General features: G+C 41.7%; 1 protein-coding gene across 15 annotated transcripts in view; it reads left to right on the top strand.

Annotated features, from left to right (window-relative positions):
* Window positions 1–26,242, top strand: part of ATXN3 (ataxin 3) — a 65,087-nt gene that overhangs the window by 15,052 nt on the left and 23,793 nt on the right. For 11 of the 15 annotated variants that reach the window (XR_001709297.4, XR_010151009.1, XM_016926617.4 and 8 more), the window contains 5 exons: window positions 2,900–2,987; window positions 8,500–8,632; window positions 9,292–9,458; window positions 10,692–10,788; window positions 20,778–20,914. Coding sequence is in view for 10 of the 15 variants with exons in the window: in XM_016926617.4 (XP_016782106.2) it covers window positions 2,900–2,987; window positions 8,500–8,632; window positions 9,292–9,458; window positions 10,692–10,788; window positions 20,778–20,914 (622 nt within the window). In the remaining 5 variants the exon portion in view is untranslated. Of the gene's footprint in view, window positions 1–2,899; window positions 2,988–8,499; window positions 8,633–9,291; window positions 9,459–10,691; window positions 10,789–12,291; window positions 12,346–18,754; window positions 18,886–19,791; window positions 19,922–20,777; window positions 21,081–26,242 lie in introns of those variants that run through there. The other 4 variants (XR_010151010.1, XR_010151011.1, XR_010151012.1 and 1 more) reach the window with 4 other exon arrangements.

Raw genomic sequence — 26,242 nt, 5'->3', positions numbered from 1 at the left:
TATGTCACTTATACCCCAATAAAGCTGTTTTTTAAAAAATGTAAATAAAAGCCAAAAAAGGTGTAAGTCAAAATATATTGAATTAAATCTGTAAGAGATAATTCAAAAACAAAAACCCTATTGTTATCTTTTAAGTCACCCAAATCAAATTTGGGAAAAGTCACCTACTTAGCTTCATCCTAAGTTGGTTCGTTCTTTCTTTCTTTCTTTCTTCCTTTCTTTCTTTCTTTCTTTCGTTCTTTCTTTCTTTCTTTCTTTCTTTCTTTTTTTTTTTCTAGACGGATTCTTGCTCTGTCGCCCAGGCTGGATTGCAGTGGCGGGATATTGGCTCACTGCAACCTCCGCCACCTGGGTTCAAGCAATTCTCCTGTCTCAGCCTCCCGAATAGCTGTGTCTACAGCCATGCGCCACCACACCCAGCTAATTTTTGTATTTTTAGTAGAGACAGGGTTTCGCCATGTTGGTCAGGCTGGTCTTGAACTCCTGACCTCAGGTGATCCGTCCGTCTCTGCCTCTCAAAGTGCTGGGGTTACAGGCGTGAGCCACCATGCCGAGCCCTAAGTTGGTTCTTTCTTAAAGTTCTTCCTGAGGAGCCAAGAGCAAGTTAAGGAGATGTAACCTAGAAGCTTACAGTGGAGGCTAGCTGGGTGCAGTGGTTCACGCCTGTAATCCCAGCACTTTGGGAGGCTGAGGCAGGGAGATCACTGAGGCCAGGAGCTTGAGACCAGCTTGGCCCAACACAGTGACACCTTGTCTCTACAAAAAAAAAAAAAAAAAAAAAAAAAGGCAGCTTACAGCAGTAGAGGCTGATGCGAGTGGGAATCACCTCTAGGTAAAAACCAGTGTAGCGTACTGCTGAGATTATTTAACCTCTGGGTTTTATTTATGTGTTTTTAAAAATTATGATGCAGTATTTTTTACTTTTTTGTATAAAGTAAGCACTGAATTTTTAAGGTTGTATTAATTTGCAAATAAATGTCTATCTTATTATTTTGAGAGATTTAAAAAATTTTAGTTCTTCAAAATTGCATTTTCACATTTTGAATTACGTTATCTTTGACAAATACAGAAGATGTCAAATTTTGGTTTATTTTCTTTGGTTCTAATTTATATTTTTGTTTAAAACTATATTTTTCACTATAGACTCTTTCTGTCTCTCGAGGTCCCTATATAATGAAAAAGAAGGCTGGAAAAAGATTGTCAAAATCCAGGAAAAATAGTTGGTCATGATATTGATCGTTAACTTTAGAAACTTTTTGTATCTTGTGGGTTAAATTAGGATTACTATGTGGTAGTGATAAATGATGTTAATTAGGGCCGAGTGCAGTGGCTAACACCTGTAATTCCAGCACGTAGGGAGGCTGAGGTGGGAGGATGTCTTGAATCCAGGAGTTTGAGACCAGCCTGTACAACATAGTGTAAGACCCCTTCTCCACACAAAAAAATTAGAAAATTCGTCAAGCATCTTGGTGCACACCTGTAGTCCCAGCTGCTTGGGAGGATGAAGCGAGAGAATCACTTAAGCCCAGGTGTTCGAGGCTGCAGTGAGCTATGATTGCACCACTGCACTCCAGACTAGATGACCATCTCTTTTAAAAAAATGTGTTTATATGTTATATGTGATAGTGCTTTTTAAAAACATTTTTAAATTATAGAGACAGGGTCTCACTATGTTGCCCAGGCTGGTCTCAAATTCCTGGGCTCAAGCAATCCTCCCACCTTAGCTAACCTCCCAAAGTGCTCGGATTATAGGCATGAGCTGCATGCCCAGCTAATTTAGTGATTTTTAAAAACTGAGTTGGTAATTATAAATTCTCTTCCTGGAACTTCTGACTTTCTCACAATTGGAATCTTTTGACAAAAATTATCAGTAATGGGAAAACTTTGTGTAGTTGTCATTTTTCCTCCCATCAGTATGATAGATATGATTGGAGTTATGTTGGACTGATATTTTGAAAAAAGATTTAATTATAGCTATTAATAAAGACATTTAAACTACTGACTATGCATTTTTATTCTTTTGGGAGGGTTTAATGTTTATAGTTTAAAGCAAACTGTTGTTTTTAAAAAAGTATTTAACAGGGCCGGGCGCGGTGGCTCACACCTGTAATCCCAGCACTTTGGGAGGCCTAGGCGGGTGGATCACAAGGTCAAGAGATCAAGACCATCCTGGCTAACATGGTGAAACCCTGTCTCTACTAAAAATACAAAAAAATAGCTGGGTGTGGCAGCGTGCGCCTGTAGTCCCAGCTACTCGGGAGGCTGAGGCAGGAGGATGGCGTGAACCCGGGAGGCGGAGCTTGCAGTGAGCCGAGATCGCGCCACTGCACTCCAGCCTGGGCGACAGAGCAATACTCTGTCTTAAAAAAAAAAAAAAAAAAGAGTGTTTAACAGAGGCCAGGTGCAGTGGCTCACGTTTGTAATCCCAGAACTTCGGGAGGCTGAGGAGGGCGGATCATTTGAGGTCAGGAGTTTGAGACCAGCCTGGCCAATGTGGCAAATGTGCTGTCTCTAACTGAAAATACAAAAATTAGCTGGGTGTGGTGGTGCGGACCTGTAGTCCCAGCTACTTGGGAGGCTGAGGCAGGAGAATCGCTTGAACCTGGGAGGCAGAGGTTGCAGTGATCCGAGATCATGCCACTGCACTCCAGCCTGGGTGACAGAGTGAGACTCTTCTCAAAAAAAAAAAAAAAAAGTATTTAATAGTGATAAATCTGCAGTATTCTCTTGTAGTTTTTAAGATCATACTATTCAGTCAAAGAAAAGAGCTCAACTTGAAATATTTCCAGAGTTTAAACAATCTTACTAAGCTTTGATGGGTTGTATCTATTCTTAACATGTGAAACTTCCTTATTACCTATAATATACACTAACTTAAATATTGACAATTTTTTTCCAGTGGTTTAACTTGAATTCTCTCTTGACGGGTCCAGAATTAATATCAGATACATATCTTGCACTTTTCTTGGCTCAATTACAACAGGAAGGTAAGTAAAGGCTGAACATTTTGTAATGTTACCTTTCGAAGTAGTTAAATAACCAGGCACATTAGATGACAGTGTGATAAAACTGTTTTCCTGGCAGTGGCAGTGAAACAATCTTTAGTTTTGACGTGGTGATAGGCTGTGATTTGGGTGACGCTGTTCAATTAGAGTTCTCACTGACACCTGGCCCTTCCTCTTCTGAGGATGCTGCTTTCTTTGCAGCCCTTCTAAGTAACGGCTTTTTCTTTTATACATCACATATCACACGGCTGAGAGGAGGGATAGATGTTTTTCTTCTTTGCCTCTTCTAGGCCACTGTTCTTCCTTATAAACTCCAGTTTCTTTGAAATACATGCCCCTAACAGCTGGGCATGGTGGCTCATGCCTGTAATCTCAGCACTTTGGGAGGCTGAGGCAGGCGGATCACGATGTCAGGAGATCGAGACCATCCTGGCTAACACGGTGAAACCCTGTCTCTACTAAAAATAACAAAAAATTAGCCGGGGTGTGGTGGCGGACACCTGTAGTCCCAGCTACTCAGGAGGCTGAGGCAGGAGAATGGCATGAACCCAGGAGGCGGAGCTTGCAGTGAGCTGAGATCGCGCCACTGCACTCCAGCCTGGGCGACAGAGCGAGACTCCATCTCAAAAAAAAAAAGAAAAGAAAAAAAAAGAAATACATGCCCCTAGATTAAACTATCCCTTGTCCTTTTGCACTCATCCACAAGTCTCTTTTCATCAGTGATTTTAGGATCTGACTCGTCTTTTTCTCTACTTCAACTACTTTTATCATTCTTAATTATTTCTGTATCGTCAATCAATCCAGTACCTGCCTCTTAGTTTCAAAATCACTTACTCTTGCTTAGCTATTACCAGTAATCATAACCACTGTCAAATCTCAATTGCAAGCATATTACTCTTTAACTACCACCTCCTATCTTTAAACCATGTTTTGTCTGTTTTTTTTTTATTCCAGCCATTCTTTAAACCCTACTGTGGGGCCCACGCATTTCCTTTATATGCATTCTTCCTTTCTTCTACTGCTTATTTTCTGTAATCCGTCATCATAGTCACTCCATTGCATTCTTCAACGTGTTTCCCCTCTCTCCCTCCATCATACTTGAATGACAAAAATCTCAACCCTGGTTAAACCAAATCTTGGCCTTGTCCATTCCTGTACCAGAGTAGCTGGACGTGGCTAAAAAATAACATAAAACATGATGATTGGTTTTACTTTTTTCTTAAATGATCTATCCATCCATTCACCCATCCATCTGTCTATCAAAGTGACTAGGCCTGTCTCTGAAGCCCAGGCTGGAGTGCAGCAGCATAATCACAGCTCATTGCAGCTCCAAACTCCTGGGCTCAAGTGATCCTCTTGCCTTAGCCTGTTGAGTAGCTGGGACTACAGGCTTGTGCTACCACACCTAGCTAAGGTTTTACTTTAAATTTATTATAATCACAAAATTCAGATGAGCCTTTAGTGCTGTCTGATATTTCTACTATGTTTTCTTAGTAAATCTATGTACCACCCTCCAAGATGTTTATAAAAAATCATGTACCGCTCTCCAAGATGTTTATAAAAAATAATGTGCCACCCTCCAAGGTGACTAATTTCACAGCTTATGTCTTTAAACCTTTAAGCACTTTCCTCTCCCTTACACACCTTCCTTATGGCTTTCCGTTACATTCTGCTGAGAACATAGAAGCAATTAAAATTATGTTCTTTCTACCAGCAAATTTATCAATTTGCTTATATCTTCACCTGTGCTTTGAGCCTATTTAAATAGATGAATGGTCCCCTACCTCTAACCAAAACCAGTCCCTCACTTGTGGGCTGGATCCCAGCTCCTCTCACCTACTCAAGATGTTCCTGCTTTCATCTCTCCACTCTCTTATATAATCAGTCCCTCCCCCACTTTTTTTTTTGTAATATTCCTATAAGCAGTAAAATAAGCTTTTTATTTCCATTGATTAAAAATAAAAATCCTCTCTTAATTCCATGAAACTCCAGCTGCCTCCCCATTTTTATTTTTTCCTTAAGATTGTCTCTAGTGTGCCTTCTCCTTTTCTTGAACTCCACCTCCTGGGTTCAAGCGATTCTCCTGCCTCAACCTCCCGAGTAGCTGGGATTACAGGTGTGCACCACCATGACCGGCTAATTTTTTTTTTTTTTTTTTTTTGAGATGGAGTTTCCCTCTTGTTGCTCCGGCTGGAGTGCAATGGCGTGATCTCGGCTTACCGTAACTTCTGCCTCCTGGGTTCAAGCGATTTTCTTGCCTCAGCCTCCCGAGTAGCTGGATTTACAGGCATGTGCCACCACGCCTGGCTAATTTTGTATTTTTAGTAGAGATGGAAGGGGTTTCTCCATGTTTGTTAGGCTGGTCTCCAACTCCTGACCTCAGGTGATCCGCCCACCTCGGCCCCCTAAAGTGCTGGGATTACAGGCATGAGCCACTGCGCCTGGCCCCAGCTAAATTTTTTTTTTTTTTTTTTTTGGTATTTTTAGTAGAGACAGGGTTTCACCATATTGGCCAGGTTGGTCTCGAATTCCTGGCCTCGAGTGATCCACCTGCCTCAGCCTCCCAAAGTGCTGGGATTACAGGCGTGAGTCACCTTGCCTAGCCATCTTTTAGTAATGGTATTTGGAGATCACAATTTGAGTGCTGGCATGCTTATTGCTGCTGGCTTTGTTATGTAGTTATTGTGAATTCACATTTAGGAATATAGGGTTTTTAATTCTTTGATTTTAGATACTTATATCTTTTTTCTTTTATATTTAAAACCTTGGTTCCTGATGATATCCCTTCTTAGAAACCCTGTCTATCTTTGGCCTCCAGCCCACCATGCTGTGGTTTTCCTAACTTGTTGCCTGCACTTTTCAGATTCCTTTCATGGATCTTAAATATCATCTGTAAATAAGATCTATGTGTCAATAATTACCAAACTTTTATCTTTAGTCTTGACATCTACCCTGAACACCTAGCTTTGACTAACTCCTAGCTTTGGCATCTCCACTTGGAAGTCCAAAAAGCGTTTCAAACTGAACATGTCTATGAAAGACTTATTTTTTTCTCTCTATCCATGCTATCCATCAGGTTTTCCATTTCCATAAGGGTGACTCTTCTTGTACTCTGGTTCCTATATATTATACCGACAGAGCAGCTCAGAGTGCTTCTTAACCAGTGTAAGGCCTGTTATGTCCCACCCTCACTCTTTGTCCTTCAGTGGCTTCCCAGCACACTTAGAATAAAATCTGAAGTCTTAGGCCGGGCATGGTGGCTCATGCCTGCAAGCCCAGCACTTTGGGAGGATGAGGGGGCAGATCACTTGAGGTCAGGAGTTGAGACCAGCCTGGCCAACATGGTGAAACCCTGTCTCTACCAAAAAATACAAAAATTAACTGGGTGTGGTGTTGTGCACCTGTAGTCCCAGCTACTCGGGAGGCTGAGATAGGAGAATCACTTGAACCCAGGAGGCAGAGGTTACAGTGAGCCAAGATCATATCACTGCACTCCAGCCTGGGTGACAGAACGAGACTCTCAAAAAAAAATTTAAAAAAAAAAATAATAATATGTGAAGTCTTGAATAAAACCCAAGGTCTTTACCGTGGCCCCTGAGCAGGGCAGAGTATCCATTCTTCAGACACTCTTCATAGAATACCATGGTGAGCTGGCATATTTATTATACAATACAGAAACAATTTTACTGGCAGAAAACACATTAAACTGTCTAAACTCTGAATACAGTTGTCCTCATAAAAAATGTTCAATGTACTGTTTTGAGGTTTTCCATTAATAGTTCTTATAATCTTTGTCCCATTATGTGTTAATCCAACAAAGGATATCCAATAACAAACACCAAAGTTTAAGAAAAATGTGCTAGGCGCAGTGGCTCACACCTGTAATCCCAGCACTTTGGGAGGCCGAGGTGGGCAGATCACCTGAGGTCAGGAGTTCGAGACCAGCCCAGCCAACATGGTGAAACCCTGCCTCTCCTAAAAATATAAACATTAACCAGGCGTGGTGGTGGGTGCCTGTAATCCCAGCTACTCAGGAGGCTGAGGCAGGAGAATCGCTTGAACCTCCTGGGAGGCAGAGGTTGCAGTGAGCTAAGATTGCACCACTGTTCTCCAGCCTGGGTGACAGAGTGAGACTCCATCTGAAATTAAAAAAAAAAAAAAAATTAATGATAGAGAAACTTAAATCAGTTAGATTGTTTTAGGTATAGCCCATCCTTGGTTTTTGTGTGTAGCATCTAGCTTGGGGAAACCCTGGATTTCTGGAATCATATTTATACACAGTCACACTAGACTAATGTAATTCTTTTGGGATGCAAACCACACGTTTGACACCTTAAATAGCTTTTAGGTATTTGGCTTCCCAGCCCCTATTTTTAGTTACAAGGGGTGTACATGTGTGGGTCAGGGTGGGGGTAGCTCTTTCCACAGATGATTAGTTTTAGCCATGTTACTAGTTATTGCACACATTATCTGTGTCCTCACAGCAGCCCTGTGAGTAAGTGTATTAGGGTTCTCTAGAGGGACAGAACTAATAAGATAGATGTATATATGAAGGGTAATGTATTAAGGAGTATTGACTCATATGATCACAAGGTGAAGTCCCACAATAGGCTCTCTGCAGGCTGAGGAACCAGGAAGCCAGTCCAAGTCCCAAAACCTCAAAAGTAGGGAAGCTGACAGTGCAGCCTTCAGTCTGTGGCAAAAGGCCCGAGAGCCCCTGGCAAACCACTGGTGTAAGTTCAAGAGTCCAAAAGATGAAGAACTTGGAGTCTGATGTTTGAGGGCAGGAAGCATCCAGCATGGGAGAAAGATGAAGGCTCAGCAAGTCTAGTACTTCCACACTCTTATTTCTGCCTGCTTTATTCTAGCTGAGCTGGCAGCTGATTAGATGGTGACCACCCAGTTTGAGGGTGGGTCTACCTCTCCCAGTTCACTGGCTTAAATGTTAATCTCCTTTGGCAACACCCTCGCAGACACACCCAGAAACAATAATTTGTAGCCTTCAATCCAATCAAGTTGATAATATTAACCATCACAGGAAGGTACTAGTATCATATGTTTAACAGCAGAAACCAAGACAAATGCAGCTAGGAAGTGGGAGAACTGGGATCAGATGCAGGCGGTCTGATTCTAAATCAGTTGCTGTTACCCACTCCTTTACTCTGTCTCTGACAACAGTAAGTGAGTAGCCTGCTCAGTCAAGTACTATATTAGTAGGGCCCTTTACAGACATATTTATTTCTCACAGTCACTCAATGAGACGGCTCTTCCAGTCTTACAATGGAGAAAGTGAGGCTCGGAGACTTTAAGTAACTTATCTTAGATGACTTTACTAGTAAGTATAAGAATCATTATTTGGACTAAAGTCTTTCTGAATCCTCAGCTTGTATTTTTTTCCAGTGTTCTGTGCTGCCTTTTTATCTACTAGTGTTTTACATCAATTTTGAATCTCTTTACTAACTGTTTAGGTTGATTTTTGCCTTTTTTTTTTTAGGTTATTCTATATTTGTTGTTAAGGGTGATCTGCCAGATTGCGAAGCTGACCAACTCCTGCAGATGATTAGGGTCCAACAGATGCATCGACCAAAACTTATTGGAGAAGAATTAGCACAACTAAAAGAGCAAAGGTAAAAATGAGGCCTGCAGTATGGAATATATGATAGTATTTCATTATGAGAATTAAATTTTCATGCTTAGATTGAATATATGGTCCTTGTGTTGTTGGCGACTCTATTTTGGACCTTATATTTTAGTGAAGTTTATTAGTTTAAACTTGAATCAACTCTTTGAAATACTTAAATATATTAACTTAGTTAGCTGGTGTGGTATATTCCTAGCACTTCGGGAGGCTGAGGCAGGCTGATTGCTTCAACCCAGGAGTTCAAGACCAGCCTGGGCAACATGGCAAAACCTCATCTCTACAAATAGTACAAAAATTAGCCAGATGTGGTGGTGTATGTCTATAGTCCCAGCTACCTGGGAGGCAGAGGAAGAAGGATCACCTGAAACTGGGGAGGTAGAGACTTCAGTGAGCCATAATCACACTACCGCACTCCAGCCTGGTCAAGAGAGTCAGACCCTGTCTCAAAAAAAAAAAAAAGGAAACGGAAAAAAAAAACTTAGTTGGATTCAAATTGCAACACAATCATTATATTACTAGAGCTTATTTGCCAGAAAACATTTTAAGTTTTGACTTACGTAAAGCCTTTACATTACAAATGCCTTTATGTTATGTCTAAAATAGAAGATTGGTTGCAGTTATTACCAGTGCTTTTGTGCTTTATAGAGTCCATAAAACAGACCTGGAACGAGTGTTAGAAGCAAACGATGGCTCAGGAATGTTAGACGAAGATGAGGAGGATTTGCAGAGGGCTCTGGCACTAAGTCGCCAAGAAATTGACATGGAAGATGAGGAAGCAGATCTCCGCAGGGCTATTCAGCTAAGTATGCAAGGTAAAGACATTCTGATGTGTGTTGTATTCATTGCTGAAGAATTGATTCCAATTATTCTTAGATTTCATGGAAGTTAATGTACTCTCAGAGGTGTTTTGACAATTACTGCAGAAGCAATAGCTATATAGTGGGCTTTCCCTTTAGATTTCTTATAATGGAAATCACTTTTTACAACCTATATTTTATTAGGAGTAGTTATATTTTTACTCCTGGTTATTTTATTTGGTCTCAACACTGTACTAACACAATAGTAAATTGTGGTGTTAATCTTTGTGGGTATCAGTTGACCCTTATCCAAATCAGCTGTTTCATAAATATGTGCCATTAGACACTATGGAAGGGCCTGGACAGGGAATAGAAACTGATTTTACAAAAACCCAACATTTATTGGCTATGCAACTTAAACCGTAAGCCCACTTTGGTGGGCCCAGTTTTTTAGTGATATAAACTATCAATAGAGAAAACTGAAAACATATCCCCTAGACAATCTAGGCAAAGAAAAATGTTAAGACATAGCTCAAAGTAGCTTAATTAAAAGTTTGAAGTGGGTTTTTTGTTTTATTTTTTTCTAACTCATATGTATTTGCTTCTACTTTCTAATGAAATTATTTACCAGTTGATTTCCTTAGATATCTAAATAAAATTGAAATTCCATTAATGGGAAGATTATTTTTATCCTGAACTTTTCTTGCCTCTGTGCATGCCTCTGAGTACTCCATATGGTGTGCAATCCCATTTTTGATTAATAGAGTCCTGCTGGATTAGCAGGGACAGAAATCAGCTTTAGATTTCTTTCTTTTTTTTTTTTTTCTTTCTTTTTTTTTTTTTTGAGTCAGAGTCTCACTGTCGCCCAGCCTGGAGTGCAATGATCTTGGCTCACTGCAACCCCTGCCTCCCAGGTTCAAGCGATTCTCCTGCCTCAGCCTCCTGAGTAGCTGGGACTACAGGCGCCTACCACCACGCCCAGCTAATTTTTTGTACTTTTAGTAGAGATAGGGTTTTGCCCTTTTGGCCAGGCTGGTCTTGAACTCCTGACCTCAGGTGATCCACCTGCCTTGGCCTCCCAAAGTGCTGGGATTACATGTGTGAGCCACCACGCCCAGCCAGAAGAGTAGAATATTCTTAAAGAAAAAACGTTTTAAAGGCTTACTCAAATGAGTATAAACAAACATATTGTTGCTTGAATTGGTAAATACAGTGATTGGTTTTTGTTCTGTTGTGTTTTGTTTTCAGGTAGTTCCAGAAACATATCTCAAGATATTCCACAGACATCAGGTACAAATCTTACTTCAGAAGAGCTTCGGAAGAGACGAGAAGCCTACTTTGAAAAGTAAAGTAGTTGGTACAAGTTAAAGTAGCATGTTTAATATTTGCTTTGGCTATTTTGTCTATTTGTAAATGGTTACTGCCTGAATCCTGTGAATATTTGAATGTATTTTTTAAAAATTTACAGCAAATAGGATGGGCATGGTGGCTTACGCCTGTGATGCTAGCAGTTTGGGAGGCCAAGGCGGGCAGATTGCCTGAGGTCAGGAGTTCGAGACCAGCCTGGGCAACACAGTGAAACCCCATCTCTACTAAAAATACAAAAGAATCAGCTGGGCATGGAAGCGTGCGCCTGTAGTCCCAGCTGCTTGGGAGGCTGAGCCAGGAGAATTGCTTGAACCTGGGACGTGGAGGTTGCAGTGAGCCAAGATCGCACCACTGCCCTCCAGACTGGGTGACAGAGTGAGACTCCATCTCCAAAAATATATGTGTATATATATATATATAAAAATAAAAATAAAAATTTATGGCAAATAACATGAAACAAAAAAACCTTGCCCCAATACTGGATAAATTTTTTAAACTGAGTGAAGGAAACCTTATAAAATTTCATTTATTAAAAGAAAAATGAAATTAGGACAAGGCAAGAAGAATGCCTATTGATCCTTTGGATGTACTTCTTGCTTACCTGATTAACCCTGCAAAATTCCTCTACCAATCAGTACGAAAAACAGCTTTGGAGGTATGGGAGCGCATTCCCAAATAGACGTGGTAGTTCATTTAGCTGCTCATGGCCGCTTCAGGCAGTCCTGTAGGCCTGTTAGCATCAGGGGAATGGATGCAAACCATAAATCTGGATCAACTCCTAAAACCTTACCTTGTGCCCAGCCTTGTAAGTGCTTGCTAAATAGGAATTCCACCATATGAAAATACATTCTTTTCAAGTAACTATCATTCAGACTTTTGTCCCCCACTTTTTTTTTAAAAGAAAAATAAAAGGCTGGGCACGGTGGCTTACATCTGTAATCCCACCATTTTAGGAGGCCAAGGCAGGTGGATCACCTGAGGTCAGGAATTCAAGACCAGCCTGACCAACATGGTGAAACCTCATCTCTACTAAAAATACAAAAATTAGCCGGGCATGGTGGTGGGTGCCTGTAATCCCAGCTACTTCGGAGGCTGAGACAGGAGAATCGCTTGAATCTGGGAGGCAGAAGTTGCAGTGAGCTGAGATAGCGCCATTGCACTCCAGCCTGGGGGACAAGAGCGAGACTTCGTCTCAAAAAAAAAGAGAAAGAAAACTTCATGTTAAAGATTACAAGATAAATAATCAGACCCACTGATCCTAGGTCAGAAAACAGAGTCATAGCTGAATCTGACTTACTATTTGCTGTATTTCGTCCATTCTGAGATGCACATAGTTTCACATTTCAATGTCTCTGAAATTGAGAAGCATCTTACAATCATAATTGACAGTATATTAGCAGCACCTATAAATATTGGCTCATTTTACATTTGATGGTATAATGAAGAAAATATTTACCTTTTTTTCTGTTTTGTTTTTAAGTCACAACTCAGAAGTAGATGAAGGAAAATTCTGATCAGCTGACATCCTCTTAATGTGAGATATTTCTAGTCTTTATTCAGCATAGATTAATGGCTAATTATATGTTAAATTTCAAAGTAGTGCTTATTAGTGCTTTTTACTTTTAAGTTTCAAAATTAACTTTTTTATTATAATAAACTCCAAATTTATACAAAAGTAGAAAAACTAGCATACTTCTGTTTATGACCCAGATTCAACAAATACTAGCACACGGCCAATCTTGCTTTTTTTTTTTTTTTTTGAGATGGAGTCTTGCACTGTTGCCCAGGCTGGAGTGCAGTGGCACAATTTCTGCTCACTGCAACCTCTGCCTCCTGAGTTCAAGCGATTCTCCCACTTCAGCCTCCCAAGTAGCTGGGATTACAGGTACACACCACCATGCCTGGCTAATTCTTGTATTTTTAGTAGACACGGGGTTTCACCATGTCTTCCAGGCTGGCCTTAAACTCCTGACCTCAAGTGATCCACCTGCCTCGGCCTCCCAAAGTGCTGGGATTACAGGCATGAGCCACTGCGCCCGGCCCAATCTCGTTTTATAATACTCCCATCTCCCATTTTTTCCACTGTCCCACCTGCAAGTTTGGATTATTTTGTAACAAATCTCAATCATCATATTATTCTATAACCATTTTAATATGTGTCTCTAAAATATGTTAGCTTTATTTTTAACATAGTTAAATGCTATTGTCATAAAATAATAATCATAATAATTAATTGTAATTCTATATCATCAATTATCTAGTTAATGTAAAAAATAAATCTAAGGCCAGGCGCGGTGGCTCACACCTGTAATCCCAGCACTTTGGGAGGCTGAGGTGGGCGGATCACCTGAGGTCAGGAGTTCAAGACCAGCCTGACCAACATGGAGAAACCCCATCTCTACCGAAAATACAAAAAGTTAGCCAGGTGTGGTGGTGCATGCTTGTAATCCCAGCTACTTGAGAGGCTGAGGCAGGAGAATCGCTTGAACCCGGGAGGCAGAGGTTGCGGTGAGCCGAGATCGTGCCATTGCACTCTAGCCTGGGCAAGAAGAGTGAAACTCCGTCTCAGATAAATAAATAAATAAATAAATAAATAAATAAATAAATAAATAAATAATAAAAAATAACTTAAATCTACTTAATTAGAAAAACTAACATTCTAAAAATTTTATTTTAAGAAATATCAAAATTGGCTGGGCACGGTGGCTCATGCCTCTAATCCCTGCACTTTGGAAGGCTGAGGTGGGCCGATCACCTGAGGTCAGGAGGGTCAGGAGTACAAGACCAGCCTGGCCAACATGGCGAAACCCTGTCTCCACTAAAAATACAAAAATTAGCCAGGCATGATGATGGGCACCTGTAATCCCAGCTTCTCAGGAGGCTGAGACAGAAGAATCGCTTGAACCCAGGAGGTAGAGGTTGCAGTGAGCTGAGATCACCCCACTGCACTCCAGCCTGGGTGACAGAGTGAAACTCCGCCTCAGAAAAAGAAAAAAAAAGAAAAGAAATATAGAAATTAAAGCATACATGGCCAGGCGTAGTGGCTCATGTCTGTAATCCCAGCACTTTGGGAGGCTGAGGCAGGCAGATCACTTGAGGCCATGAGTTCAAGACCAAGCTGGCCAACATGGCAAAAGCCTGTCTCTACTAAAAATACAAAAAAATTAGTTGGGCATGGTGGTGCACACCTGTAATCACAGCTACTTTGGAGGCTGAGGCAGGAGAATCGTTTGAACCCAGAGGTGGAGGTTGCAGTGAGCCGAGATTGTGCCACTGCACTCTATCCTGGGTGACAGAGCGAGACACTGTCTCAAAAAGAAAAAGGCCGGGCGCGGTAGCTCACGCCTGCAATCCCAGCACTTTGGGAGGCCGAGGCAGGCAGATTACGAAGTCAGGAGATGGAGACCATCCTGGCTAATACAGTGAAACCCCGTCTCTACTAAAAAATACACAAAAATTAGCTGGGTGTGGTGGCAGGCACCTGTAGTCCCAGCTACTCTGGAGGCTGAGGCAGGAGAATGGCATGAACCCGGGAGGTGGAGCTTGCAGTGAGCAGAGATCACACCACTGCACTCCAGTCTGGGCGACAGAGCGAGGCTCTGTCTCAAAAAAAAAAAAAGAAAGCATACTCTCACCTCCTTCAGTGACTGATGTTAGTATTTTGGCACATTCTTTTTCTGTGACATATACACACTTACCTTGTAAGTGTTGTACTCATTTCCTATGACAGTAAATAGTCTTTGTAACAGGCTGCATGATATTTCATAAAATGAATGGATGTGGCATAATTTATATGTGAGCCTTTTGAATTCTGCTATTATAATTAATATTGCAATGAACAATTCTTATATTGCCTCTATGCCTCAAATGTCTTATCATTTCTTCTAGTTTTTCTGAGGATGTCAGATTATTGGGTTAAAGGATATGAACATTTTTAAGGCCTTGGAACAGATTTCTAAATTGCTTTCCAGAATAATTCCCATGTGATACTTTCACCATGTTTATTTCAGACTTTTTTTTTTTTTTTTTTGAGATGAAATCTCACTCTGTCACCCAGGCTGGAGTGTAGTGGCATGATCTCGGCTCACTGCAACCTCCGCCTCCTGAGTTTAAGTGATTCTTCTGCCTCAGCCTCCCAAGTAGCTGGGGTTACAGGCGAGTGCCTCCATGCCTGGCTAATTTTTGTGTTTTTTGTAGACATGGGGTTTCACCATGTTGCCCAGGCTGGTTTCGAACTCCTGAGCTTAGGCAATCTGCCTACCTCGGCCTCCCAAAGTTCTGGGATTACAGGTGTGCACCACCGCACCCGGCCATCAGAGTTTTTTTTGTCAAAATAAAATGGTCTAAAGACATACATCATAGAGAAACTATAATACAAAATTTACAGGTATATCTAAGAAAAGGAAGTATATTTAAAGCATAAAAACAAACCACTCTTTTACTTAAAATTTTTAAAAAACTGGATTAAAAATATGAAACTTCCAACAAATTGAGCTTTTTTTTTTTTTTTCTTTTTTGAGACGGGGTCTCGCTTTTGTCACCCAGTCTGGAGTGCAGTGGCACAATCTCGGCTCACTGCAACCTCCACCTCCCTGGTTCAAGCAATTCCCCTGCCTCAGCCTCCCAAGTAGCTGGGATTACAGGCGCATGCCACCATGTCAGGCTAATTTTTTTTGTATTTTTAGTAGAGAGCGGGTTTCACCATGTTGGCCAGACTGGTCTCGAACTCCTGACCTCAGGCAATCTGCCAGCCTGGGTCTCCCAACATGCTGGGATTACAGGCATGAGCCACTGCACCCAGCCTGAACTTTTTATAGTAGTAAAGATAATTCAGTAATGTCCAATAATGACTAAGTAAGTTACAACAAGTACAATGTCAGCAATAACTAGTGCTTTTTAGTAAACAGGGTCAGGCAACCTTGTACCCTTTTAAAAATGTTCGAATATCGATATACCTCCTTCCTAATTGGTGGAGGATTGATTGAGGAGGAAAGTGTGCAGTGATGGTTACCAGCTTCAGCCTCTTGGCTTGACTTTGCAAATACTGGTGAGAATTTGGAAAGAGCTTGAGAATACCTTACATAGTCACACGTTGCTGAGAAGAGTTAAGAACTAACTTCTTGATGTTCATTTTTAACAATGGCTTGCATTCAAAACCTTATAGAGCTCATTAGTAGGAGCTAAGAAGCTAATATTTGCCTTTCACTAAAATTCCTGATTACTTAGCCTAGGTAGTTCGTTGTCTCTCTAGGTTCTGTCTTTGGGAGCTTGGCTCTAAGGTTATCAAGCTAACTCTTTCTTCCCTCTCACCCTTCCAAATTGACCCTGGTGCTGATTTGTTATTCATACGATTTTCTAGTTTTTCTTTTCCCTTTTTGAGTATTTGAAGCTTCATACTGAATATAGTAATCATAGTATTCATGCATAAAGAAAATCATAAAGTAATTGCATAAATGCATAAAGTAATCACAGTTTTCATGCATTAAAAAAACTAGTTTCGGCTGGGCGCTATGGCTCACGCTTGTAATCCCAGCACTTTCGGAGGCCAAGGCAGGCGAATCATCTGAGGTCAGGAGTTCGAGACTAGCCTGGCCAACATGGCGAAACCTCTTCTCTACTAAAAATACAAAAAAATTAGCCGAGTGTGGTGGTGGGCGCCTGTAATCCTAGCTATTTGGCAGGCTGAGGCAGGAGAATCACTTGAACCTGGGAGGCAGAGATTGCAGTGAGCCGAGGTTGTGCCATTGCACTACAGCCTAGGCGACAAGAGCGAGACTCCATCTCAAAAAAAAAAAAAAAAAAAAAAACTCCCTATTACAGATTCATAATTTATGAGTCATTAAATAATATTTTCAAGCCATGACATTTTTTCCAGCAGTAGTCTCTAAATCTGTTTTACCATCATAAAACCCCAAGCAAAACTCTACGACATCAGCTGTGTCACTGTAAAACCTGCCTTAACTCACATAAGCATGAAATTAAGCAATGTGTGTGAAACTATTTTATAAACTGTAAAGTATTCCATACATACATTTTGGCAGTTATTAATGTCTTCTCTAGGTGTGGCTTTGAAATGGATGCAGATTCTTTCTGTTACAAAAAACATAAGTTGCAAATGTTCTATAACAAGGAGAGACACAAATATTTTCATGGACATGGATTGCTATGAGTGTTTGATTGCCTAATACTTGAGCCACCACTTCAGTGATACGGTATAATTTATCAAACAGTGTTGAGAAACAGAAACTACTGGGGATGTTTTAAAGAGGAAAGTACTTAATATAGAAATTAGGGGTTTACATAATCTTAAGAAAGGATGAAGGTGCAGCTCTTAGCCAGGCCTCCAGAGTACCACAAACCAACTTGCAGGAAGAGCTGTAACCACTGCCCCAGTTGGGACAATGGGTAATGAGGATATTAAATTTAAGAACATACTGCTATAGCAATGATCCTTGGCATAGAAAGCTGCCACCACAATTGCCTAGAGATGGGAACATGAAGTCTGGCCCCCATTGCAACAGCAGTGAAGCAGAATTTTGGGACTGGCATCTCCCAAATGGCTTTGCTTGCCACCAGAGAACAACCAAAGTGGAGGGAGATGGCTAGGCCTCATTTCTGCCTATTTTATTTTATTTTTTGAGACGGAGTCTTGTCTGTCGCCCAGGCTGGAGTGCAGTAGTGTGATCTCGGCTCACTGCAGCCTCCGCCTCCCAGCTTCAAACAATTCTCCTGCCTCAGCCTCCTGAGTAGCTGGGATTACAGGCACCCGCCACTGTGCCCAGCCAATTTTCTTATTTTTAGTAGAGGTGGGGTTTTGCCACGTTGGCCAGGCTGGTCTTGAACTCCTGACCTCAGGTAATCTGCCCACCTCAGCCTCCCAAAGTGTTGTGATTACAGGTATGAGCCACCATGCCTGGCCCATTTCTGCCTTTTTTTTTTTTTTTTTTTTTTTTTTTTTGAGATGGAGTCTCACTCTGTTGCCCAGACTGGAGTGCAGTGGTGCAATCTTGGCGCATTGCAACCTCTGCCTCCCAGTTTCAAGCAATTCTCCTGCTTCAGCCTCCTGAGTAGCTGGGACTACAGGTGTGTAGCACCACACCTGGCTAATTTTTGTTTTTGTTTTGTTTTTTTTTGAGACAGAGTCTCACTCTGTCACCCAGGCTGGAGTGTAGTGGCATGATCTGGGCTCACTACAACCTCCACCTCCCGGGTTCGAGCAATTCTCCTGCCTCAGCCTCCAGAGTAGCTGGGATTACAGGTGCGCGCCAACACACCTGGCTAATTTTTTTGTATTTTTAATAGAGATGGGGTTTCACCATGTTGGCCAGGCTGGTCTCGAACTCCTGACCTCGTGATCCGCCCGCCTCGGCCTCCCAAAGTGCTGGGATTACAGGCATGAGCCACCGTGCCCAGACAATGTTTGTATTTTTAGTAGAGACAGTTTCACCATGTTGGCCAGGCTGGTCTTGAACTCCTAACCTCAGGTGATCCGCCTGCCTTGGCCTCCCAAAGTGCTGGGATTACAGGCGCAAGCCACTGTGCCTGACCCATTTCTGCTTTTTAAAGCTCATGTGAGCACTTAATTTGTAACCAGAATCCTACTTGTAAAATAATCTAAGACATGTAGCTTTTAGCTTTGTAACCTCTATAATATTGATGGCACAGTGGGAGTGGATGCTGAGTACCACTTGAACATGTTCCACCTCAGTGTCTTCACAGCTGGAAGGTGTCTACATTGTTTCAAGGTGGACAATTGATTTACTTCTCATTTTTCATAAACTAAAAGTAGAATAAAGGCTATTCCTCTAAAATTGCTATCTCACCTGTCACTCCCTTGCATTCTCACATACCTTCTTGAGTGGAGGGGAAGAGGGCATGGAGTGATAGCGGATGTGCCAGGAATTCTCCATAACTCAGTCCGTCCCTCTTGTGCTATGTTGCAGCATCAGGATTTGCTAATGGGAGGATACGTCCCTCTTGTGCTATGTTGCAGCATCAGGATTTGCTAATGGGAGGATACTGCCCTTACGTGCATCATTAGCCATGCACACTAAGGTCTTACACCTACACACAGGTCAGTATTCTGGCTCAGAGACCAACAGGGAGAAATTGCAGTTCTCATTAGTTGAACTTTCTTTATTGTTCACAGTTTTAAAACACAAAATTGAGAGGAACTCTATAAAAAATGTGCCATTCTATTAATAATTGTTGCTGGTAATTTAAAAATCCTGGTTGCTTTTCAAATTCTTATATACCTTTTTTTTTTTAAACACTTGAGCTTAGCCAAAAGACCGAGAAGCAATCTTTTTTTTTTTTTTTTTTTTTAACCTATAGCTTCTCACTGAGATTGTCAGCTGTTTGTAAGTTTTGGTTTTTGGTTTTCTGTGTTTGTATTTACATATATGAAATATAGATTGAGTATCCCTTATCCAAAATGCTTAAGACTGGAAGTGTTTTAGATTTGGGGTTTTTTAGGATTTGTGAATATTTGCACTATACTTACCAGTTAAGCATTCCAAATCCAAAATCTCAAATCTGAAGTGCTCCACTGAGCACCTCTTTTGAGTATCATGTTGGTGCTCAAAAAGTTTCTGATTTTGGAGCATTTGGATTTCTGATTCTCGGATTTAGGATGCTTGACCTGTAATTTCAGATTTACATAAAAGCAGAAATAGTACACAGAGCTCCTTATATCCTTCACCCAGATTCCCCAATTATTGGCCTTTCTGAACCATTTGGGAATAATATGCAGATATGATTTTCCATTATGTCTCAGTTGTTCAGTGTATATTTTCTAAGTACAAGAATATATTCCTACATATTTACATCATAACCGTCATGTTTAAACATTTTAAAATGGGGATTTGTATTACATTGTTTCTCTTTTTGAAAAAATTACAGAGGAGCTTAATGCAATCAGTATTACTTAAAATCTGATAATGTGTGTTAAATAGTAGTTTTCATTTATTTCATTTATCAGGTGTTCAGTGAATGCTTACTATGTAACAGTACAGTTATCAGCACTGGGGAAATAGATGAACAAGATAAGATTTGCACTTTCATTAGCTTACATGCCATAAAGAGGGAAATAAAGAGAACACCAGATGATGGTAAGTTTATGCTGAGAATTAAAATGAAGTGATGAAATAATGGGAACGTCAGGTGGCTACTTTTGGTGGGATGGTCAGGAAAGGCATCTCTGGGGAGATAAATTTTAAGCTCAGACCTGAGTGAAAAGAATGAGCCAGCCATGGAAACATTATGTTAACTCACATGGTAGTTTGAAATGCTTTATCTGATCAAAGGTACTTATTTTTGGTGACTTTCAACAATATTAAGGGTCTATAAACCAACACTCATTTGCATAAGAATAACTACCAGTGAATCTTTTTGTATGATAGGTTTTTTGTTTGTTGTATTTTTGAGACAGACTCTCGCTCTATCGCCCAGGCTGGAGTGCAGTGGCGCGATCTTGGCTCACCGCAACCTCTACCTCCCCGGTTCAAGTGATTCTCCTGCCTCAGCCTCCCAAAGTAGCTGGGATTACAGGTGCCTGCCACCATGCCTGGCTAATTTTTGTATTTTTAGTAGAGATGGGGTTTCACCGTGTTGTCCAGGCTGGTGTCAAACTCCTGACCTCAAGCCATCCACCCGCCTCGGCCTCCCAAAGTGCTGGGATTACAGGTGTGAGCCACCACTCCTGGCCATGATAGGTTATTTTGTGATGAAAATACCTACCTCTTAATTTGTCTGATAAATTTAAATTTTATGTCTAGATTTCCTAAGATCAGCACTTCCATATTTTAAAGTAATCTGTATCAGACTAACTGTTCTTGCATTCTTTTAATACCAGTGACTACTTTGATTCATGAAACAATGTATTTTCCATATGAATAGTTTTTCTCATGGTGTATTTATTCTTTTAAGTTTTGTTTTTTAAATATACTTCACTTTTGAATGTTTCAGACAGCAGCAAAAGCAGCAACAGCAGCAGCAGCAGCAGCAGCAGCAGCAGCAGCAGCAGCAGGGGGACCTATCAGGACAGAGTTCACATCCATGTGAAAGGCCAGCCACCAGTTCAGGAGCACTTGGGAGTGATCTAGGTAAGGCCTGCTCACCATCCATCATGTTCACTACCTTCACACTTTATCTGACATACGAGCTCCGTGTGATTTTTGCTTTACATTATTCTTCATTCCCTCTTTAATCATATTAAGACTCTTAAGTAAATTTGTAATCTACTAAATTTCCCTGGATTAAGGAGCAGTTACCAAAAAAAAAAAAAAAAGCTAGATGTGGTGGCTCACATCTGTAATCCCAGCACTTTGGGAAACCAAGGCAGGAGAGGATTGCTAGAACATTTAATGAATACTTTAACATAATAATTTAAACTTCACAGTAATTTGTACAGTCTCCAAAAATTCCTTAGACATCATGAATATTTTTCTTTTTTTGAGATGGAGTCTTGCTCTGTCACCCAGGCTGGAGTGCAGTGTCGCGATCTCGGCTCACTGCAAGCTCCGCTTCCCGGGTTCATGGCATTCTCCTGCCTCAGCCTCCTGAGTAGCTGGGACTACAGGTGCCCGCCACATCGCCTGGCTAATTTTTTGTATTTTTAGTAGAGACAGGGTTTCACCGTGTTAGCCAGGATGGTCTCAATCTCCTGACCTCATGATCCACCCGCCTCGGACTCCCAAAGTGCTGGGATTACAGGCGTGAGCCATCGCGTCCGGCCAGAAATCATGAATATTAGTAGGTGAAAAATAAACACATTTTACCACCTGGAAAATGAAAAATACTTGACTATAATCTAAATAACAATGGGCAGTGCAGAGTTACTTTCCAGGTCTCGGTTTAAATATGTCTTAAACTTTGGCCAATTAGTAGTAGAAGTTGAGAGAAAAAGTAACTATCTGACAAAGAAATTATAAGCAGAATATATAAAGAACTCTTAAAACCGAATAATCAGAAAACAACTCAATAAAAAGGTGAAGGATTTGAAAAGATATTTCACCAAATAAGACATAGGGATGACAAATAAGCACATGAAAATACTCTCAGCATCACTAGTCACAGGGAAATGCACGATAAAACCACAGTGAGATACCATGGCACCCCTGTAGGTATGGCTTTAATGAAGAAATAAAACTGACAATACCAAGTGTTGGTAAGGATCCAAGCAGCTGAGACTCATATACTGTTAATGGGAATGTAAAAGTGTACAGCTTTGGAAAACAGTTTGGCATTTTTTTGATAAATGTATACTTAGCCATGTGATCCAGCAGTCCCAATCATGTATATACAAGCAAGAGAAAAGAAAACTTAGGTTCACATAAAAACTTATATCAAATGCTTATAGCTGACCAGGCATGGTGGCCCATGCCTATAATCCCAGCACTTTGGGAGGCCGAGGTTGGCAGATCACCTGAAGTCAAGTGTTCGAGACCAGCCTGACCAACATGGCAAAACCCTGTCTCTACTTAAAATACAAAAATTAGCCAGGCGTGATGGCGGGCACCTGTAGTCCAGCTATTCAGGAGGCTGAGGCAGGAGAATCACGTGAACCCGGGAGGCAGAGGTTGCAGTGAGCCGAGATCGTGCCACTATACTCCAGCCTGGGTGACAGAGCAAAACTCTGTCTCTAAAAAAACAAACAAAAAAAAGGCTGGACACGGTGGCTTACGCCTGTTATCCCGGCACTTTGGGAGGCCAAGGCCGATGGATCACCTGAGGTCAGGAGTTCAAGACCAGCCTGGCCAACATGGTGAAACCCCATCTCTACTAAAAATACAAAAATTTGCTGGGCATGGTGGTGGGCACCTGTAATCCCAGGAGGCTGAGGCAGGAGAATCACTTGAACCCGGGAGGCAGAGATTGCAGTGAGCCAAGATTGTGCCATTGAACTCCAGCCTGGGTGACAAGACCGAAACTCCATCTCAAAAAAAAAAATAAAAAAAGATTATAGCATCTTTATTCATCATTGCCCAAAATTACAAACTGCGTAAATGTAGACCTTCATTTAGTTAATGAATGCACAAACTGTGGTATATCCAAACAATTGAATAAAAAAAGGGATGAACTGGTACTTTTTTCTATTTCTCCTGTTTAAGTACAGCCAAAACACCTCAACATTTGTATAAAACATGAGCTGGGCTGGGCGCGGTGGCTCACACGTGTAATCCCAGCACTTTGGGAGGCTGAGGCGGGTGGATCACCTAAGGTTGGGAGTTCAAGACCGGTCTGACCAACGTGGAGAAACCCTGTCTCTACTAAAAATACAAAATTAGTCGGGCATGGTGGCGCATGCCTGTAATCCCAGCTTCTTGGGAGGCTGAGGCAGGAGAATTGCTTGATCCCGGGAAGCGAAGGTTGCAGTGAGCTGAGATTGCACCATTGCACTCCAGCCTGAGCAACAAGAGCAAAACTCTGTCTCAAAAAGAAAAAAAAACCATTCAGCTGAATCTCAAAGGCAGAGAGAAGACAGACTGGCTAGGGACCTTGGAACCAGAGGAGCAGTGTGGTGGGGAGTGGACTGGATTTTCTTTTTGCCTCATTTATCCTGGACTTGGTGCTGGAGAAGCTATGGGCTCAGACCAAGAGAAAACCCCATGAAAAGCCTGCTCTCTCTAGCCAAAAGAGGCAGCCTAGCAAGATAAAAACCTTCAGATAATAAGCACTTGACTCCAGTCAAACAAAACAGAATAAACTGGCCCCATTCACCCCTGTCAGCAAAGGCCAAGTGGGAGCCAAGATATGTACCCCAACCTGGAAGTCATAAGGTACACTTCTCCCCTTTCCCAGCCAAGGTGGTGTTAGAGAAGGCTGACTGGGGAGCTGGGATTTTCATTCCCTCCAGGAGGTGATAACACTCCTTTCACATGGTGTCAATGGTCACAAGGAGGCTGAACTTCCACCCAATAATACATAGGCATCTCTCTGGCTCCTATATGGGTGATGTTGGAGAAGAGGCCGAGTAGAGAATCCAGACTGTTGCTGACACCCAGCAGTAACAAGGACACCTCCACAATGTCCGTGGAGGCCACGTGGAGATCAGTAACAAGGCACTGCTCTCCCTCCCAGTCAGAGAGATGTCAGTGGAGGACTAGGGGGCTAGAACTCCCATGTGCGTTCAGCAGTAATCCCCATGACCGCCACTCCTTGTCATCACAGGCCTTGAAGAAACCTGGACTTTCACTCCCCTCTGGTTGTAGCGAGGTGGCACTCCCTTTTCCCTGCTGCCAGTGCTGTGTCAGAGGAGGCTTGCTAAATTGGAAGATGTAAATAAGATTCACATTCTCATAACATAATACCCCAAATTTTCAAGATTTAATTGAAAATCACTAAGCTGGGCATGGTGGCTCACACCTGTAATCCCAGCACTTTGGGAGGCCAAGGTGGGCCAAACACTTAAGGTCAGGAATTCAAGACCAGCCTGGCCAGCATGGTGAAACCCTGTCTCTACTAAAAATACAAAAATTAGCCAGGCGTGGTGGCACATGCCTGTAATCCCAGCTACTGGGGAGGCTAAGGCAGGAAAATCACTGGAACCTGGGAGACGGAGGTTGCAGTGATCCAAGATCGCATTAGTGTACTGCAGCCTGGGCAACAGAGCAAGACTCCATCTAAATTTGTGTCAGGATTCCCAGAAGGAGATGAGAAAGGGTGGGGCTAAAAAAAATTGAGGAAGAAGTCATGGCTGAAAATTTCCCAAATTTGGCAAAAGTCAGAAACCTACAGATTGAAAAAGCTGAATGAAGCTCAAATATGATAAACTCAAAGAAGTTCACACAGAGACACATCACAGTCAGATTTCTGAACACTGCAGACAAAAAATGAAGATCTCGAAATTAGCAAGAAATGACCTTACCTAAGCAATTTGAATGACAGCAGATTTCCCATCAGAGATCATAAAGGCCAGAAGGAAGGGGTACATACAACATTTTTTCTAGTGCTGAAAGAAAAAAACGCTAGGCTGGGCACGGTGGCACACACCTGTAATCCCAGCACTTTTGGAGGCTGAGGCAGGCAGATCACCTGAAGTCAGGAGTTCGAGACCAGCCTGGCCAACATGGGGAAACCCTGTCTCTACTAAAAATACAAAAATTAGCCAGGTGTGGTGGCGCGCACCTGTAATCCTAGCTACTTGGGAGGCTGAGGCAGGGGAATCGCTTGAACCTGGGAGGCGACGGTTGCAGTGAGCCAAGGTCATGCCACTGCACTCCAGCCTGGGCAGTTGAGCGAGACTCCATCTCAAAAAAAAAAAAAAAATTATCCAGGCTTGGTGGTGGGCGCCTATAGTCCCAGCTACTTGGGAGGCTGAGGCAAGAGAATTGGTTGAACCCAGGAGGTGGAGGTTGCAGTGAGCCAAGCTCATGCCACTGTACTCCAGCCTGTGTGACAGAGCGAGACCCTGTCTCAAAAAAAAAAAAAAAAAAAAAAAACAAGAAAAAAACTCTAAACCCAGAGTTACATATCCAGTGAAATATCCTTCAGGAGTGAAGGGAAAATTAACAATTTGTCTTCAGGAGACCTACCCTAAAAGAATGGCTAAAGGAATTTCTCTAAACAGAAAAGAAATGAGAAAAGAAGTAATTTTGGAACATCAGGAAGGAAGAAAGAACAATAAAAAGAGTAAAATGTGGGTAAACACAATAGACTTTCCCCTCCTTTTGAATTTTCTAAATTGTATGATGGTTGAAGCAAGAATTATAGCACTGATTTGGTTTTCAGTATATATATTGGAAATATTTAAGGCAATTATGTTACAAATGAAGGAGGGTCAAAGGATATAAAGGGAGGTAACCTTTCTATATTTCTTTTGTACTGATGCAGGCACTTTGGAAAATAATTTCACTATTTGTTTAAAAACTGAACATACCCTGACCATATGACATAGCATCTATACTCCTGGGCATTTATCCCAGAGAAACAGAAATTTATTTATTTATTTATTTTTAGTATTACACTCTGTAAGTGCTGTAATACTAGCACTTAGGGAGGCCGAGGCAGGCAGATTGCTTGCGCCCAGGAGTTCAAGACCAGCCTGGGCAATGCTGCACAGTCAAAAAAGAAAAACAAACATTTAGAAAACTATTTTAAAAGTCTTTAATTGCTGAATGCCTCTTTGGCTAATATTTGGAAGATCATTATTATTATTATTTTTCTTTTTTAGGCAGAGTCTCGCTCTGTCACCGAGGCTGGAGTGCAGTGGCACCATCTCGGCTTACTGCAACCTCTGCCTCCCGGGTTCACGCCATTCTCCTGCCTCAGTCTCCCGAGTAGCTGGGACTACAGGCGTGTGCCACCATGCCCGGCCAATTTTTTGTATTTTTAGTAGAGATGGGGTTTCACCATGTTAGTCAGGATGGTCTCCATCTCCTGACCTTGTGATCCGCCCACCTCGGCTTCCCAAAATGCTGGGATTACAGGCG

The sequence above is a fragment of the Pan troglodytes genome, chromosome 15 (assembly GCF_028858775.2).
Source record: "Pan troglodytes isolate AG18354 chromosome 15, NHGRI_mPanTro3-v2.0_pri, whole genome shotgun sequence".
NCBI lineage: Eukaryota > Metazoa > Chordata > Mammalia > Primates > Hominidae > Pan > Pan troglodytes.
Note: the sequence above shows the minus strand (reverse complement) of the source record. Positions and strands in the feature narration are given on the sequence as shown.